Below are 17,431 nucleotides of genomic sequence, written 5' to 3'. Positions count from 1 at the left end.
CTGAAAAATTGATAAATATAGCAGCCAAGTCAATAAGTTGATAACAGTGCTTCTTTCACCATGATCACAACCCCGCCTCAGTTCATTCCCACATTCAGCGTGTCTCTTTGCTCCACACACCTTTCTGAAATTTTTTCAAAATTTGCCAGGCCCGGAGTTTAGCTTTCAGAAGAGGGGGGCTACACTTTGAAGACCCATTACATGGTGAGGTCAAACACACAAGATCCTGCCCCCAATCTGAAGTAGAAGTAGAAAGTACAGATACTTACTGAAAAATGTAGTGGAGTGGAAAGTACACATGATTAAATCTACTTAAGTAAAATGCACTTAAGTACCACCACTGTGGCTATGTGAATCTTAATTGGCCAGCAAACTGACCTGACCTTAACTCCATGGAAAATCTCTGAGTTATTGTAAAGAGAAAGACACGATACACCAGACCCAACAATTCAGAAGAGCTGAAGGCCACAATCAATAACCTGGACTCTCAGAACATCTGAACAGATCCACAGACTGATCGGACTCATGTCACGCTGCTTTGCTGCAGTAAGCTGGGCAAAAGGAACCCCAACTAAGTACTGAGTGCTGTTCATGCTCATACTTTTCATCAAGGGTGTCAAACTCCAGTCCTCAAGGGCCACTGCCCTGCAACTTTTAGATGTGCCTCTGCTGAATAGAATAATTAGGTCATTAAGGCTCTGGGGAACTGATCTACACAAGGAGGAGGTCATTAAGCCATTTCATTCCAGTGTTTTGTACCTGTGGCACATCTAAATACTGCAGGACAGCGGCCCTCGAGGACTGGAGTTTGACACCTGTGCTTTTCATGTTATTCATTAAAAAAAAAAAAAAACGTTTATTTTTTTTATTAGTCTTAAGTAATAATGTAATTATCTGAGATACTGAATTTGAGGTTTTCATTAGTTACCAGTTCTAATCATCAATAAAATCATCAAAAAAATAAACATTTGAAATATATCAGTCTGTGTGTAAAGGTGCCCATAGTGGGTCCTGCAGGTCCGGCATCCTGCATGCTTTAGTTCTCTCCCTGGTTTAACGCACCTGGACCAAATGATCGCTCGTTAGAAGGCCTTAGAAGAACACTGACATGATGAAAAGGTTGTTACTACCAAGAGGGAGAGAACTAAAACATGCAGGATGCTGGCCCGCCAAGACCCACTATGGCAGGGGTGTCGAACTCCAGTCCTCAAGGGCCGGTGTCCTGCAACTTTTAGATGTGCCTCTGCTGCATCACACCTGAATAGAATAATTAGGTCATTAAGGCTCTGGAGAACTGATCTACACAAGGAGGAGGTAATTAAGCAATTTCATTCCAGTGTTTTGTACTTGTGGCACATCTAAAAACTGCAGGACAGCGGCCCTCGAGGACTGGAGTTTGACACCTGTGCACTATGGGCACGAGGTCCTCGAGGACCGACTTTGGACACCACTGGATTAATACAATATACAGGTTTCACTTTTTGAATGGAATTACTGACATAAATCAACCTTTTTCATGATATTCCAATTTTATGCCCAGCACCTGTGTAATAGATTCATAGTCATATAGTGAAATATTTCAAAGTTTTAATGATGTTGGCTAACGGACAATGGAAACCCAAAATTCAGTGTTTTAGAAAGTTAGTTAAGATAGTAGGCTATGTCTTCTTCCTTACCTAATTAATTACTTTATTTCTGAGCTCTATGAACTCTCACTGAGGTCACAGATATATATTTACTCCCTGTTGTTTCTACAGCTCAGAAATGGTCCAGATGGGTCGTCTCCAATTCTAGGAGGTCGTATCTGTGGTTCCAGTCCTCCTTCCATTCTCCAAACTACAGACAACCACCTCCATATTCACTTTGTAACTGATTCAAGTAACGAGGCCAGCGGCTTTAAGTTGATTTTTGAAGTCCATAATGAAGGTAGAATCTCTTGTTCTGTTTTTGATAAGTAAGAAAGAGAATAACTATGAATATGTTGGCTTTTTTTTAGTAATACATTGTGCTACCATGAATGGGTAGTCATTCAAACAAAATGCCAATTTCAAATATTGTAGATCTCCAGTTAAACATACATACTTGATGTTTGTTGTGCATGTTGAGAATTTGACAAAAAACAGTCATTAATTTTTACCTACCACTATTCAACCACTTCTGTTCATTACAGTTAAGGTCATTTACAGTAGTGGTCGACAGATACAGTATGAGAAAATTGAAGAATGAAGATATTTGATTAAGCTGAACTCAGCCCACACACACCAAAGGATTTAGTCGACTGTAAAAGCAACTTTATGAATGATAACATGGTGAAATCAGTGGAGCATGGTTTCTTAAACTTGATGTCCAACTTGACTAAAGTTTGAAACTTATTTCTTTAGGTCATGTCGTATATACACTTAAACCCTATAACTGACAGAGGGTTTACTCTAGATCAGTGGTTCTCAGTCCTGAGGAACCCCTGTCCTGCATGTTTTATGTAACCCATGGGACCAAACCACCTTCTCTTTAAATTCTGGGATCATCATGGGTGTTTCTGAGCTTTTCCAGTGCTGCTGCTCACTATGGCTGTTGGCATCTGTTGTTCATAAAACTACCTGAAGCCTACAAATCTGACTCAACTATTGCATGAAGCTTGATGTTCAGCGGTGAGTTATTCTATTAACTAGGATCTGATGAGATGTCATATTTGCAATAGCACCGCTAACGTTATTTCCTTCACGCTGTCATGCTCACCAAGCTGTGGTCCAGTTGGCAGCTGGTAACTTCCCAAACTGCTAATATTGCATCAACCTTTTCAAACAATTCACTACTCGATCAAGGTCCAGTTTTTTTTTATTTAAATGTTACACCTGATGACTGAGATGGCGAGCTACCCACACACCACCTGGTGGTAGGAAACTGAACCACAATCTGTACACAGGAAACTGAACCAAACTCCCAGGAACACTAAAGGAAAAAAAATAATAATAATTTTCCCTCACCTTTAGACTCGACTCAGGAGACCTGTTATTTCTCTGAAGTGTCTTTATTTTTTTATATTATGTCTTTTGAACCGATTTATTTTTGTTGTTGTTGAATTATTATCATTATCATTTTCATTACTATTAGAAATAAATACAAGTATAACTAACTCTTCTGTTTCATTCACCCAATTCATGACTCTATGCCGTTCCTAGTTCTGATCAAATTAAAGTACAAACTGGTTACTAAATAAACACCACAGTCAGACTAGCGCCCCCGAAAACAGAGTTACATCTAGGAGTTTCCCTTCTGCCACATGCCTGACTGGAATAAGTAGGTGATTAACAGGCTTCTGCAGCATCTGATGACATGCAGAGGAGATCATGCAGTCATTTGAATCAGGTGATCTGGAACAGAGTCACATCTATAACATGCAGGCCAGTTGTTCCTGAGGACCAGAGCTGAGAAACATTGCAACACAATTTGAGTTCAGAATGATTTTTCTTCCTTTGAAAAATACCATGAAAGACATCAAAGTAAGCTTAGAATAATAATTGTTTGTTTTGTCAAACATTTTTGCTTTTGTTAGATATTTGAAATTTCCTAGCTTGGTATGACCCAGAGTAATAATTATTACCTCAAAATACTTTGGCAAAATAGAACTGGTGTTTCCTGGTTTTGGTGTATAACAGATGGAATACATTTTCTTATTTTTGTTGTGACCCAAGTAATTTTTTCACAGCATGTGGAGGCTCCATCTTGCTGACGGATAATGACCCACCTGGCTACATCACATCACCAAACTATCCACAGAATTACCCCCAGAACATTGACTGTACATGGGTGATAACCGTACCTAATGGAGAAGCTGTCCAAATTGACTTTGAGGAAGATTTCTACATTGAACCCACAGCCAGGTATATTTGCTATTTTCTTTCCCTTTCTAATATGGCCATTGCTATATGCTTGGAATATAGCCGTAAACTATGCTTCCATAGTTTACGGCTCTAATACACAGGGTTTAGTGTTTGCATGTCCATCATCTGTAATCATCTGATATATTGGATTGATGGAGGGACGGATTCAGGGAGTGAGGGAGGGATTAGGAACTCTTAATCAGACTGTTGAGACATTTAAGAATAAAATGTTTAAATCACTGGAGTTGTTTTGATATTTAGACAACCCAGAGTACCAGATGTACTTGAATAGAACATATAAGTTCAGCTGCTGGGAAATCTCAGAGAGGACCCCCATGACAATACCTTTTAGCTCCAGTGTTGGTCTTCCTTTAGTTATTATTTCCTGCTCCGATCGAAAATCCACTTTAGAAAACTGTTTAAATGTAGAAGTGTAGTGATCCATTTTGACTGGAATGTAGTGGTCCAGAGAGGAGAAAACAATAAATCTATTGCTGCACTTGACTTATTTACTCTATGGCTAGTTCTCTGCCATTTATAATCACTCCTCAGCACATGAATCACATTACATACACATAGTTGGTTACAAAAAACACTGTACATTATATACTGTACATGAGCTAAATTATGGAAAATCAGTTTATATATTAAATGTTTTTAATCATTTTATTGGCAACATACACACAGAAGGAACATGCTCTCATCAAATGGCAGCCAGTGCAGTTAAGAGGTTGCGCAATCCAAGATGAGGCTCAGCTTCCTGCTGCTTCACCAGCTGCGCTTCTGAGCATTTGAATGGAAAATTATGAAAATTTAGCAATTTTGAAGAAACAATATTCAAAATTGGTTAAGCTAAATGAAAAATTAATTCTTTATAGTACAAACCACAGTGTGAAAATAGCAATATAAATTATATCATTATATAATATTATTCTTCCATGGCTCTGCCTCACCTGCCTCCCCTGACCACACATCACTGGTTTAGGTATAAAACAACGCTGTACGTGTTTGGAACATGGGCCAGGCAAACTAACAAGGCTGCATTGTATATATCTTTGTTTGTATGTGATTTTATCTTAGCTTTTTTCTTTGTGTTTTTCTACAGCTGTAGCTTTGATTACTTGGAACTTCGAGATGGCTCATCATTGAATTCAGACTTAATTTCTCGACTGTGTGGAAACACTAGACCATCTACGCAACATTCAAAAGGCTCTTCCATGTTGCTCAGGTTTCGGACTGACAGTAGTGTAACACACAGAGGATTCAAAGCAAAATATTCCATAGGTTAGACAATAAGTTATGAAAAACTAATGTTCACCAACCAAAATGTAATTGTTATAATAACCATGAGTGTTTCATTCAACAACTTCAACATAGAGGACAAACAAAAACTCAGCAGACACAAAAATGATTCAGTGAGGAAAAAAAAAAAATAGTACAGTTACCTTTTATCTTGCATTATGTCATGTGACATGACCTATATACGTACTGTATGTGTGTGTATATTTCCTCGAACTCATATACGTATATACTGTATACAAGTATATTCAAGACTTTTCCATTTCATTTCCATAGATTATATACAATACTGTATATATTTTATTAGTTTTTTAATTCATTTCATTATATTTTGTTTTCAAGTACATGTAGAAAATTATGTAAAAATTCTAAAGTGCAGAAGCAAAGCAGTTTTACAATATTGGCAGAATTCATGCCCAATAATATATAGTTCATCTTAATTTTACAGAACTCTCTCACTCCATTGTCTCTCTCTGTCAAACCTCCATCTTTATAGCACTTATATCAATTGTAGACTTTATTATATATATTTTTTAAGTGTTTCACTTTATTTCAATACCATGAAACTCTTGCAGTATGAAAGTGAGTATGGACAGTATCTTGTGTTTTTATTATTATCTCTTGAAGCAGAAAATTTAAAGTCTAAGGGGGCACGTTTTGCTGAAGTGAGAACCAAACTAAGTGGGTCAAGTTTCTCGCTTAGTTTAGAAACTACCGTATTTTACTCCTGTTTCTCGCTGCCTTTTCATATTAGTATTTACCCGAAAATGTTCCATATTATAATATAGTAATTTTAAAAAACATTCCTATGCCTCTCCAAACTGATACTCGCCTTACGAGAACTGCCAGTAAGGCTGCTGCAGGTTCCAACAGCAGAAGCAAACCAGGTGGGCCAAACAGTGATGGTCTGGCACAAACTGATGGGGCAAAGGAGAGCAGCTCTGCAGGAGCACATTCAGCCTGACTGAGTGTCTCATCTAGTGGTTTTGAATGACTTCCTCTATCGTTTAGATCTTTTAGACAAATTATGACTTTGTTTCACTCAAAGGGATAATATTTTACGGATATAGTTGAATTCAATGTGTCACATTAAAAAACTGCCCCCAATGGCCTCAAAAATGCCAAAACTATGTTTTTTCTACCAAAAAGTGATTAAGACCCATTTCCTGCACAATGAAATGCAATTTCAGCATTAAATGACACTCAAAGGGATTATATTATGTAGACATTGCTGATAAATATGTAAACACGTGTGCTTCAAATCCCTTTTGTTTTTATATTTAGGCTCTATTATAGGAATTACATAGGAATGTCCACAGCTTTTCACTGTCAACCAAGGTAGGCCTATCAGATTCTGAGCAGCTGATTGTAGTTTGCAAGTGGTGGACAGGTAGCTAGCTATTTTAGACTACTTACAAACCTGTCTTTATCATGTAAGGGATACTAGATCAAGGTTGGGATGATAGGATGGAAAATGTCCATTATTTTGAAATCCAAACCAGATATGCATTGATCTAAAGAAGATATAATGATTTTTATACAAAATTAAGCAACACTTCAGAGCTCACTTTCATTTTGCATTTCCCATCTCTAAATCCAGCATCATGTGGAGGCACCTACATTGGTCAGACAGGGGAAATTCATAGTCCAGGCTTCCCTGGTTCTAACTATCCTGAAAACTCCAACTGTGAATGGTACCTAGAAGGGCCCACTGGACACTACCTTACCTTGAGCTACAAGAACCTGAGCCTGCAGGACAGTGCAGGATGTGCTGTTGACTATGTGGAGATAAGAGAATACAATGCTTCAGGTGAGGACAAAAATCTAATTCTATTTGGAACTCATGTAAATAGTATGAATTCTTTAGATTCAAGTTTGTAATTTCCACAGGACGTCTGCTGGGGCAACATTGTGGAAACAATATTCCAGCTTCAGTTGATACATCAGACAGTTTTGCTTATGTCAAATTTGTGAGTGACAACAGTGGAAATGCAGCTGGATTCAGCCTGTTTTTTGAAGCCAGTGTTGAAGGTAGGACCACTTTATTCTTTTTTATATTAATTTTATTTAATGGGGTAGATGCACGGTAACGTAGACAAACTGGAAAAAAACAGCAGTCTCATGCTTGTATTATGGTGCAAGCTAATTTGCAGCACTTGTCCCTAGATGGGCTTTTTAAACAGTACATCTAAAAAACTTTTAAAGTGAAATAATAGTCATTTTAAGTAGTACAACATGTTTACTACATATACAAAATCATACAGATAAAGCAATACAATATCAAAACATGACAATGAAAACAATATTAAATATGAATACAGTTCTGTTTTTGATATATCCAGGGTTTGCTTTTTGAACAAACTGAAACTGGCTACAAACTTTAAATTAACAGGAAGTGAGTTACAGTGAAAATTAATAGTGGAAATGTCACCTTTCTGGTATGGAAGAAGCCTGAGCTAGTGTGTGAGGTTGTGAGGCTCCAGTTAAAAATGGTCGGTCTCACCTCAACACATGGTTCTGGTTCTGGAACCAGTCTCCATGAGAGGGGATGGACACTCTTTCACTCTGGAGTTGCCCATGTGAGAGGCGCCGGGCAGGAGTGGGCATACTTGTTGCCCCCGATCTTGGTGCATGTATGTTGGGGTTCACCCCAGTGAGCGAGAGGATAGGCTTCCTCCGTGTACGAGTGGGGGGACAGGTTCTGACTGTTGTTATGCATATGTGCTAAACAGCAGTTCAGATTACCCGTCCTGGAGTTTGTTCCTCCTGGGAGCTCCCTTGTTCTGCTGGGGGACGTCAACGCTCATGTGGGCAATGAAAGTGAGACTTGAAGGGGTGTGGTGTTGAGTTGCCCTTCTGGGCTCATCATGGATTGTCCATGAGGAACACAGAATTCAAGCATAAGGGGATCCATACATGCTCTTGGCACAAGGAAGCCCTAGGTCACTGTTCGATGATTGCCCTTGCTGGTGTCTCATCAGATCTGCGGACACATGTCTTGGACACTTAGCTGAAGAGAGGTGCAGAGCTGTCCACTTTGATGCAGACTGTTGGGTCCCTGTATGAGTCTGGGCCGCATTGCCAGCAGTAAGTTGGGCTCGTTTCCAGTGAGAGTTAGACTCTGCCATGGCTCCCCTTTGTCACCGATTCTGTTCATTACTTTTATGGACAGAATTTCTGGGCGCAGCCAAGGTGTTGAGGGGATCGTTTTGGTGGCATTGGGATCGCGTCTCTGCTTTTTGCAGATGATGTGGTCCTACTGGCTTCATCAGGTCATGATCTACAGCTTTCGCTGGACTGGTTCACAGTTGAGTGTGACTGGATGAGGATCAGTGCCTCCAAATCCGGCATCATGGTCTTGAGCCTCGACCCTTCTATAAAAGAAAAGGGTAGAATGTCTTCTCCAGGTTGGAGAAGACACTCTCCAAGTGCCCCAAGTGTGGAAAATTAGGGAAAAATGGAGTGAAAGATTGACAGGCAGACTGGTGCAGTCTCTGGAATGAAGCAGGTGCTGTACCGGTCTGTCATGGTGAAGAGAGAGCTGAGTCAAAAAGTGAGCTCTCAATTTACCAGTCGATCTACATTCCTACCCTCATCTATGGTCATGAGCTTTGGGTCATGACAGAAAGAACAAGAGTTTTCTCTGGAGGGTGTCTGGGGTTCTTAGAGATGGGGTGAGAAGCTCAGTCATCTAGTTAGAATGCCTCCTCCACACCTCCCTGGCGAGGTGTTCTGGGCACATTCCACCAGGAGGAGACCCAGAGGAAGACCCAGGGCACAATGGAGGGACTATGGTTCTTGGCTGGCCTGGGAACACCCGGAGGAGCTTGCTCAAGTGGCTGGGGAGAGGAACGCCTGGGCCTCCCTACTTATGCTGCTACCCTTGCGACCTGACTCCAGATAAGCATGGATTGATGGATCGACGGACGGATGTTTTTATAAGCTAGGGCTCTTTTACTATTATGAATTGGTATGTTGCTAATAAATGTTAGGAGTTGCAACTCCTTAGAATGTATGCAAGATAACTGCTTATACCTGAGCAACATTCAAGCAGATTTGTTTTTATAGATGAATATACATGGTTTAGAACCAGATATGTTCAGTACACTGAAAAACCTGGTTATTACCAGCTGTACCAAAGCCGTGCCTGTTGTACCACCTGTGGTTCAGTGAGTAGTGTGTCTTGCAATTAGAAGGTGGTAGGTTCCATTTCCACCTCCTTCTGCCACATGTTGAGGTGACCCAGGCAAGGGTAAATAAAGTATGTAACTTTATGACCACATAATATAAGACAGATAACATGTGAAAAAATTGGGCTCCTCTGCATACTCCCAGTGGTCCCAGTACTAACTGCAGAAATACACCACTCACTCAGAAGGAGTGGTGTAAATGCTGTCAATCACTCTCATGCTCACTCCCTCCTGCTTGTTCTTTGCTAAGCAACAGCTTGCTCAACACGACGTAGCCTGCCACAAATACTAAGGTGACTTAGTATGGCCACCAATGACGTTGGATAAACAGTTTTCAGTGTGTTAATGGTTTTCCACCATTAACACACTGAGCAGTATACAGGAGGTGGATTGACAGTGCTAAGACCTTCCTCCTTGCTCTGATTGATTGTTTGTGACTCAGAGTGGTACATTTTTGCAGTTCTAATTGTAACACCGGGAGGAGGTGGAGGAATAGAATTTTTTCACAATTATATGTCTCATACTATACTGTCACAATATGGTGTCAGTTTTAAGAAATATGGAAAAAAATTGTTTGTTTTTTTGGGGTTAAGCTGCAGTATCTGTCTGATACATTGGGGTATCAGTAGGTAGGTATAAATGTGAGTATGAGTGGGTGAATGTGGCTTTAGCATAAAACACTTTGAGTGGAAAAGAAGGCAGTGAATGCCCGGACTGGAAAAGAGCTACAAAACAGAGCCATTTCTAAATATATTAACTCAAGTTGCCTATAGATTAGTGTATCAGTGTATGAATGTGTGCACATTTACAAGTGTGACTGGATGAATGCAGCCCTAGTGTGAAATGTTTTAAGTGATTGGTATGTCTAGGAAAATGGACTCTACATGTAGTAACTAATATTAAATAAACAAAAAAGATTTGAGTTCTGACAATCAAAATAAATTTTGTTGGAGTATTTGATCTCAATAGATATCCATTTGTTTTTCCTTTTTTCTAGCGTGTGGAGGAGAGTTGAACGCTCCATCTGGTACCATCACCTCACCCAATTACCCAAATTTATATCCTCACAGCAGAGTGTGTCGCTGGGAATTGGTGGTCACACCAAACCGCAGGGTTACACTCATCATTAATGACCTGCGCCTGGAAGGTTCTGGCACTTCCTGTGTGTTTGACTACGTTGATGTGAGTTCCTTTCCCCTCGTTGGGATCTTGCCTGTTTTCTGTACTGTAAGTTTTCACATTTTTAATTCTCGGTTAATCTCAAGGAAAGAGACTGGCAATTGGAAGTTTGCAAGTTTAATTCCAGCTCCAATTTGACATACATAATATACTTATTTGGAAAGACACTGAATATAGATGATATGATAGATGAGGTGATAGTGGAGTGATAGACTGTGATCAGCAACACAGGAGCACCACAGGGGACTCTTACCATTCCTTTTCATGAAATACTGAGATGACTCTGTAGTTGTCAGGTGTATCAGAGATGGGCAAGAGACTGAGGATGGACGGACGGACAGCTGCCGATTTACTGCCGATTCCGATCATCCATGAGGCCGATCACTGCTGATCACCTGGATTGGCTGTTAATTTTTCGCTTTAGGTCAAATTTATATCTATAGCAAAAAATTAACAGCCAATCATTTATTTATACTACAAATGATACTTTGTGGTCTGGCAAAATTGAAAAATGATCTGGTAATAAATTCACCTAATTTAGATATAAAACATGCAAAATACTTGCAGGCACAATACCACAGTTACTCAGTCAAAAGGACAACTGAAAAACCTGCAGTCAGTAAAGGAATACTTAACAGTAAAGCTCTCAGTACCATCAATTATACATGAGTCAAATAAATCTCACAACACTAATAGGTAGTGTTGTGAGATTTATTTGACTCAAATTTATTTGACTCAAATAATTTCAAGAAAAAAGAAAACATTCATTCAGAGTCTAATACAAGTTGCATCAAAATAAGCAATCCTGGGTTACTGGATCAAAACTTCCTGAGAGCATGGCTAATTGTTTTCTGCTGGCTCTGATTGGCTGTTTCTGACTGAGCTGAATAATTCTGCAGAACACATGGAGGAGGCAGAGGAGATTGATGTTTGTCTCAGAGATTATCTCTCTTATGTTAGCACATAACAAAAGTTTTAATACATATCAAAAATCTTCTTTTGTTGTTTTTTGCTTAAGTGACATGCTGCAGCTTTATCAGACGTTTGGTGTTAGAGTTCACTGCGGGTGGAGCAAAAACGAAGCTACATCTGGGAAACATTACTACCAGTAGCACGTAGCTATGAGGGGCCATTTAGGACAAAAACTATGTTTTGTCTCTCACACACTACTAAAGACTCATACACATACACAAAATATTACAATTGCACATATTTACTATTCAAATTTCACACACATACAATTTTTCTCTCACATTCATACACAAAATACTAAAATTGTGCATATTCACTATGAAGACAGAGCCACACTCTTATAATATAATTCTGCGGGAAACCCTTCAGAAAAGGAACCTTTTTTGTCTTATTCTCTATTAGATAACGTAATTTATCTATTTCATTTCATTATTTAATTAATTGTAACTGGTTGTTTGATTACATGTCATTTTTAATGTCCATGTGCAATTGGGTAAAAAATGTCATGTGTGATAGCTGTCATTTAATTCTTGTTTATCCATCCATCCATCCATCCATCTTCTTCCGCTTATCCGAGGTCGGGTCGCGGGGGTAGCAGCTTCAGAAGGGAGGCCCAGACTTCCCTCTCCCCAGCCACTTCTTCCAGCTCTTCCGGGGGAATCCCGAGGCGTTCCCAGGCCAGCCGAGAGACATAGTCCCTCCAGCGTGTCCTGGGTCTTCCCCGGGGCCTCCTCCCGGTGGGACGGGCCCGGAACACCTCACCAGGGAGGCGTCCAGGAGGCATCCTGACCAGATGCCCGAGCCACCTCAACTGGCTCCTCTCGATGTGAAGAAGCAGCGGCTCTACTCTGAGTCCCTCCCGGATGACTGAGCTTCTCACCCTATCTCTAAGGGAGAGTCCAGCCACCCTACGGAGAAAACCCATTTCGGCCGCTTGTATCCGCGATCTCGTTCTTTCGGTCATGACCCAAAGCTCATGACCATAGATGAGGGTGGGAACGTAGATCGACCGGTAAATCGAGAGCTTCGCTTTTTGGCTCAGCTCTCTCTTCACCACGACGGACCGGTACAGCGCCCGCTTGACAGCAGACGCTGCGCCAATCCGCCTGTCGATCTCCCGCTCCCTTCTTCCCCCATTCGTGAACAAGATCCCGAGATACTTAAACTCCTCCACTTGGGGCAGGACACCCCCCCTGACCCGGAGAAGGCACTCTACCCTTTTCCGGCTCAAGACCATGGCCTCGGATTTGGAGGCACTGATCCCCATCCCGGCCGCTTCACACTCGGCTGCGAACCGCTCCAGCGAGAGCTGCAGATCACGATCTGATGAAGCCAAAAGGACCACATCGTCTGCGAAAAGCAGAGATGAGATCCTAAGGCCACCAAATCGGATCCCCTCAACACCTTGGCTGCGCCTAGAAATTCTGTCCATGAAAGTGATGAACAGAATCGGTGACAAAGGGCAGCCCTGGCGGAGTCCAACTCTCACCGGAAACGAGCCCGACTTACTGCCGGCAATGCGGACCAGACTCTGACACCGGTCATACAGGGACCTGACAGCCCGTATCAAAGGGCCCAGTACCCCATACTCCCGGAGAACCCCCCACAGGGCTCCCCGAGGGACACGGTCGAACGCCTTCTCCAAGTCCACAAAACACATGTAGACTGGTTGGGCGAACTCCCATGCACCCTCCAGGACCCTGCCGAGGGTGTAGAGCTGGTCCAGCGTTCCACGACCAGGACGAAAACCACACTGCTCTTCCTGAATCCGAGGTTCGACTATCCGACGGACCCTCCTCTCCAGGACCCCTGAATAGACCTTGCCAGGGAGGCTTAAGAGTGTGACCCCTCTATAATTGGAGCACACCCTCCGGTCCCCCTTTTTGAACAGGGGGACCACCACCCCAGTCTGCCAATCCAGGGGAACTGCCCCCGATGTCCATGCGACATTGCAGAGTCGCGTCAACCAACACAACCCTACAACATCCAGAGCCTTAAGGAACTCCGGGCGGATCTCATCCACCCCCGGGGCCCTGCCACCGAGGAGCTTTTTAACCACCTCGGCGACCTCGCCCCCAGAGATTGGAGAGCCCAACCCAGAGTCCCCAGGCTCCGCTTCCTCAGTGGAAGGCGTGTTGGTGGGATTGAGGAGGTCTTCGAAGTACTCTGCCCACCGGCCCACAACGTCCCGAGTAGAGGTCAGCAGCACACCATCCCCACTATAAACAGTGTTGGTGCTGCACCGCTTCCCCCCCCTGAGACGCCGGATGGTGGACCAGAATCGCCTCGAAGCCGTACGGAAGTCTTTCTCCATGGCCTCTCCAAACTCCTCCCACGCCCGAGTTTTTGCCTCAGCAACCGCCCGAGCCGCATGCCGCTTCGCCCGCCGGTACCCATCAGCTGCTTCCGGAGTCCCACAGGCCAAAAAGGCCCGATAGGACTCCTTCTTCAGCCTGACGGCATCCCTCACCGAAGGTGTCCACCAGCGGGTTCGAGGGTTGCCGCCGCGACAGGCACCGACAACCTTGCGGCCACAGCTCCGATCGGCCGCCTCGACAATGGAGGCACGGAACACGGTCCACTCAGACTCCATGTCCCCCACCTCCCCCGGGACGTGTTCGAAGTTTTGCCGGAGATGGGAGTTAAAGCTCCGTCTCACAGGGGATTCCGCCAGACGTTCCCAGCAGACCCTCACAACACGTTTGGGCCTGCCAGGTCTGACCGGCTTTCGCCCCCACCACCGGAGCCAACTCACCACCAGGTAGTGGTCAGTGGACAGCTCCGCACCTCTTTTCACCCGAGTGTCCAAGACATACGGCCGCAGATCCGATGAAACGATGACAAAGTCGATCATCGAACTGCGGCCTAGGGTGTCCTGGTGCCAAGTGCACATATGGACACCCTTATGCTTGAACATGGTGTTCGTTATGGACAATCCATGGCGAGCACAGAAGTCCAGCAACAGAACACCGCTCGAGTTCAGGTCGGGCGGGCCGTTCCTCCCAACCACGCCCCTCCAGGTCTCACTGTCATTGCCCACGTGAGCGTTGAAGTCCCCCAGCAGAACAAGGGAGTCCCCAGGAGGAGCACTCTCCAGTACCCCCTCTAAGGACTCCAAAAAGGGTGGGTAATCTGAACTGTCGTTCGGCCCGTAAGCACAAACGACAGTCAGAACCCGTCCCCCCACCCGTAGGCGGAGGGATGCTACCCTCTCGTTCACCGGGGTAAACCCCAACGTACAGGCGCCGAGATGGGGAGCAACAAGTATGCCCACTCCTGCCCGACGCCTCTCACCTTGGGCAACTCCAGAGTGGAAGTATGTCCAGCCCCTCTCAAGGAGACTGGTTCCAGAACCAGAGCCGTGCGTCGAGGTGAGACCGACTATTTCTAGCCGGAACCTCTCGACCTCACGCACTAGCTCCGGCTCCTTCCCCACCAGAGAGGTGACATTCCACGTCCCAAGAGCCAGTTTCTGCAACCGAGGATCGGACCGCCAGGGTCCCCTCCCTCTGCTGCCACCCATCCCACACTGCACCCGACCCCTTTGGCCCCTCCCACGGGTGGTGGGCCCATGGGAGGGGGGGCCCATGTTTCCTCTTCGGGCTGAGCCCGGCCGGGCTCCATGGGTAAAAGCCCGGCCACCAGACGCTCGCCATCGTGCCCCCCCTCCAGGCCTGGCTCCAGAGTGGGGCCCCGGTGACCCGCGTCCGGGCGAGGGAACACCAAGTCCAAAGTTTTCCTTCATCATTGGGGTCTTCGGGCTGCTCTTTGTCTGGTCCCTCACCTAGGACCTGTCTGCCTTGGGTGACCCTACCAGGGGCATGAAGCCCCAGACAGCATAGCTCCTAGGGTCACTGGGGCACTCAAACCCCTCCACCACGATAAGGTGGCAGCCCATGGAGGAGTAATTCTTGTTTATTTGACATAAAACTCAAAGTAGGATTTAATGTATTGATAAATATCGTAGAATCGATAAAATTACACAGCCCTACATGGAAAGGAGATTTAAGTCGACCTACCCATATTAAACACCTGATTGACTTTGTGGATTAGTCCTAAACCCATAGAAGCTCTAAGGGGCTTAGATAAAAGATAAAAGACTCAAAAGTATTATTAGTGGTACCACATTATCATTCTGTATTGGTCTGATCTAAGTAATCAGCAGAATCAGATATGTTGGTGACCAACAACTTTGTATTTCAGTGCTAAATCCATAAGAATTATGCAATTTGATCAAGTAATTACTGCACAAGCCACACCTCTCATCTGCATCACGTTTACAGGGTACAGGCCCAAAATCACATGACCTCAATTGATCTAATGGAGTAATTTGTCAAAACATTGACTTTACTGATTGAAACTACCCAAAATTAGAACTGAACAGTCTGTAGGGATAGAATTCCTCATCTCAAGTGCTGGCCATACAATGGAGAAAATAGTACTGTTACTGAATTTTCTTTTTCAGTTTTGGTTCATATCTCATCATTGTAGGTGAAGGTAACATAAATCGAGTGCTTTGCCTTTTGTATTCAGCTTTTGATTCATCAGGAAAGCTTCATTCTCTCTAATTATTTCCTGTGGTAAAGTCTTGGTCCACACCTAAAAATTACAATAACTGAAGACCTTCTAATCAGACAAAATTGGTGTCCAACGTTCATACTACATTTGTGCCGGTTTATGCAACAAAAACTTTCATTTCACTCAAGTACTAGAAAACAAGTGTCTTTTTATCAGAGTCCTATCTCTTACAGATATTTAATGGGTTGGCTGCTGATGCTCCTCGCCTGCATCGATTCTGTGGGACAGTCTCACCAGGCACTCAGGTGCACTCTTCTGGCAACACCATGGCTATTGTATTTCGCACCGATGCTTCTGTTTCCAGTGGTGGCTTTATGGTTACTTACTCCTCTGATGAGCCTGTGGGTGAGTTATTTTCCAAAAAATCCTACAAGTTGAAAAACTATTTGCAATTTTTTTTACCCATTATCCAGTTTAAATGTCAATCCTTTTAACACAGCACAGTGGACCCCTGGTGTTTAGGGAGTTAGGAACCACAGTCGCTCATGAATAGCTAAAATCCATGAATACTTGAGACACACTTATAAATGCATTTTTTAATTGTTCAAAGACCAAATATACATTAATATTCACCAATACAGAGTGTAAACTTTCTCAGCACTACTGCAGAAGATAATATCTGCAGTTTTCCTTATCTCTGTTCTTCAGGGTACAATCAATCAAAGGCAAGGAATGTAAATGGTGCAAATTCCTCATTAACTGCTTTGCAAATGCCAGCCAATAGCATATGGCAAATGGCCTGTACCTGTATACAGTAGTGCTTTATGAAGCACACTTCACACTACATTCACACGCTGATGGTGGCAAACTACTGGAAAGAAGCAACAGTTGCACTGGGCAGTCTCACAGAGCGAAGCTACCATGCATTGGTTCCTATTGTGACCTCTGGTGACCCTCTGACCACCAGAGGTCACCACTACTAGGCAAGGCAGATCAAGTGTCTTGCTGAAGGTAATATGCTACCATATTTCCTATGCCTATGGATATGCCATTTCTTGATCTCAGAAATGGAAAACTGTTGAATTTACTTCAGGTTCCCGAGCTGGATTTTCTTTTGAAAAATGTTGATAAACATTACAAAAATTCCTAAAATAGGCTAATTTTCCACAAATAATTTGGTGCTATGTTCCACAGAAAAACACATTATTTGGCGAATCCACAATGTAAGTGTTTTCATGTCTTAATTGGTTTTCTGCAGGAATATAGTAGAAATAGTCACTTGGAGTTAGTTAATAAAATAGAGCTGGAGATCTCCAGAGAAAGCAGATCTGCATGTTTACAGCTATACATGAGGTTTGGTAAATCAAGATCTGCAGTCTGGGTACAGTGAAT

General features: G+C 43.2%; 1 protein-coding gene across 2 annotated transcripts in view; it reads left to right on the top strand.

Moving 5' to 3' along the window:
* The window catches only part of cubn (cubilin (intrinsic factor-cobalamin receptor)), a 103,085-nt gene that overhangs the window by 63,145 nt on the left and 22,509 nt on the right, over positions 1-17,431 (top strand). For both annotated transcript variants that reach the window (XM_032552163.1, XM_032552162.1), the window contains exons 43-49: positions 1,758-1,926; positions 3,707-3,881; positions 4,987-5,165; positions 6,781-6,990; positions 7,071-7,211; positions 10,368-10,552; positions 16,273-16,444. In XM_032552163.1, the coding sequence (XP_032408054.1) occupies positions 1,758-1,926; positions 3,707-3,881; positions 4,987-5,165; positions 6,781-6,990; positions 7,071-7,211; positions 10,368-10,552; positions 16,273-16,444 (1,231 nt within the window). The remainder of the gene's footprint in view (positions 1-1,757; positions 1,927-3,706; positions 3,882-4,986; positions 5,166-6,780; positions 6,991-7,070; positions 7,212-10,367; positions 10,553-16,272; positions 16,445-17,431) is intronic.

This window comes from Xiphophorus hellerii, chromosome 21 (assembly GCF_003331165.1).
Source record: "Xiphophorus hellerii strain 12219 chromosome 21, Xiphophorus_hellerii-4.1, whole genome shotgun sequence".
Taxonomy (NCBI): Eukaryota; Metazoa; Chordata; class Actinopteri; order Cyprinodontiformes; family Poeciliidae; genus Xiphophorus; species Xiphophorus hellerii.
This window is presented reverse-complemented; position numbering and strand designations above follow the sequence as displayed.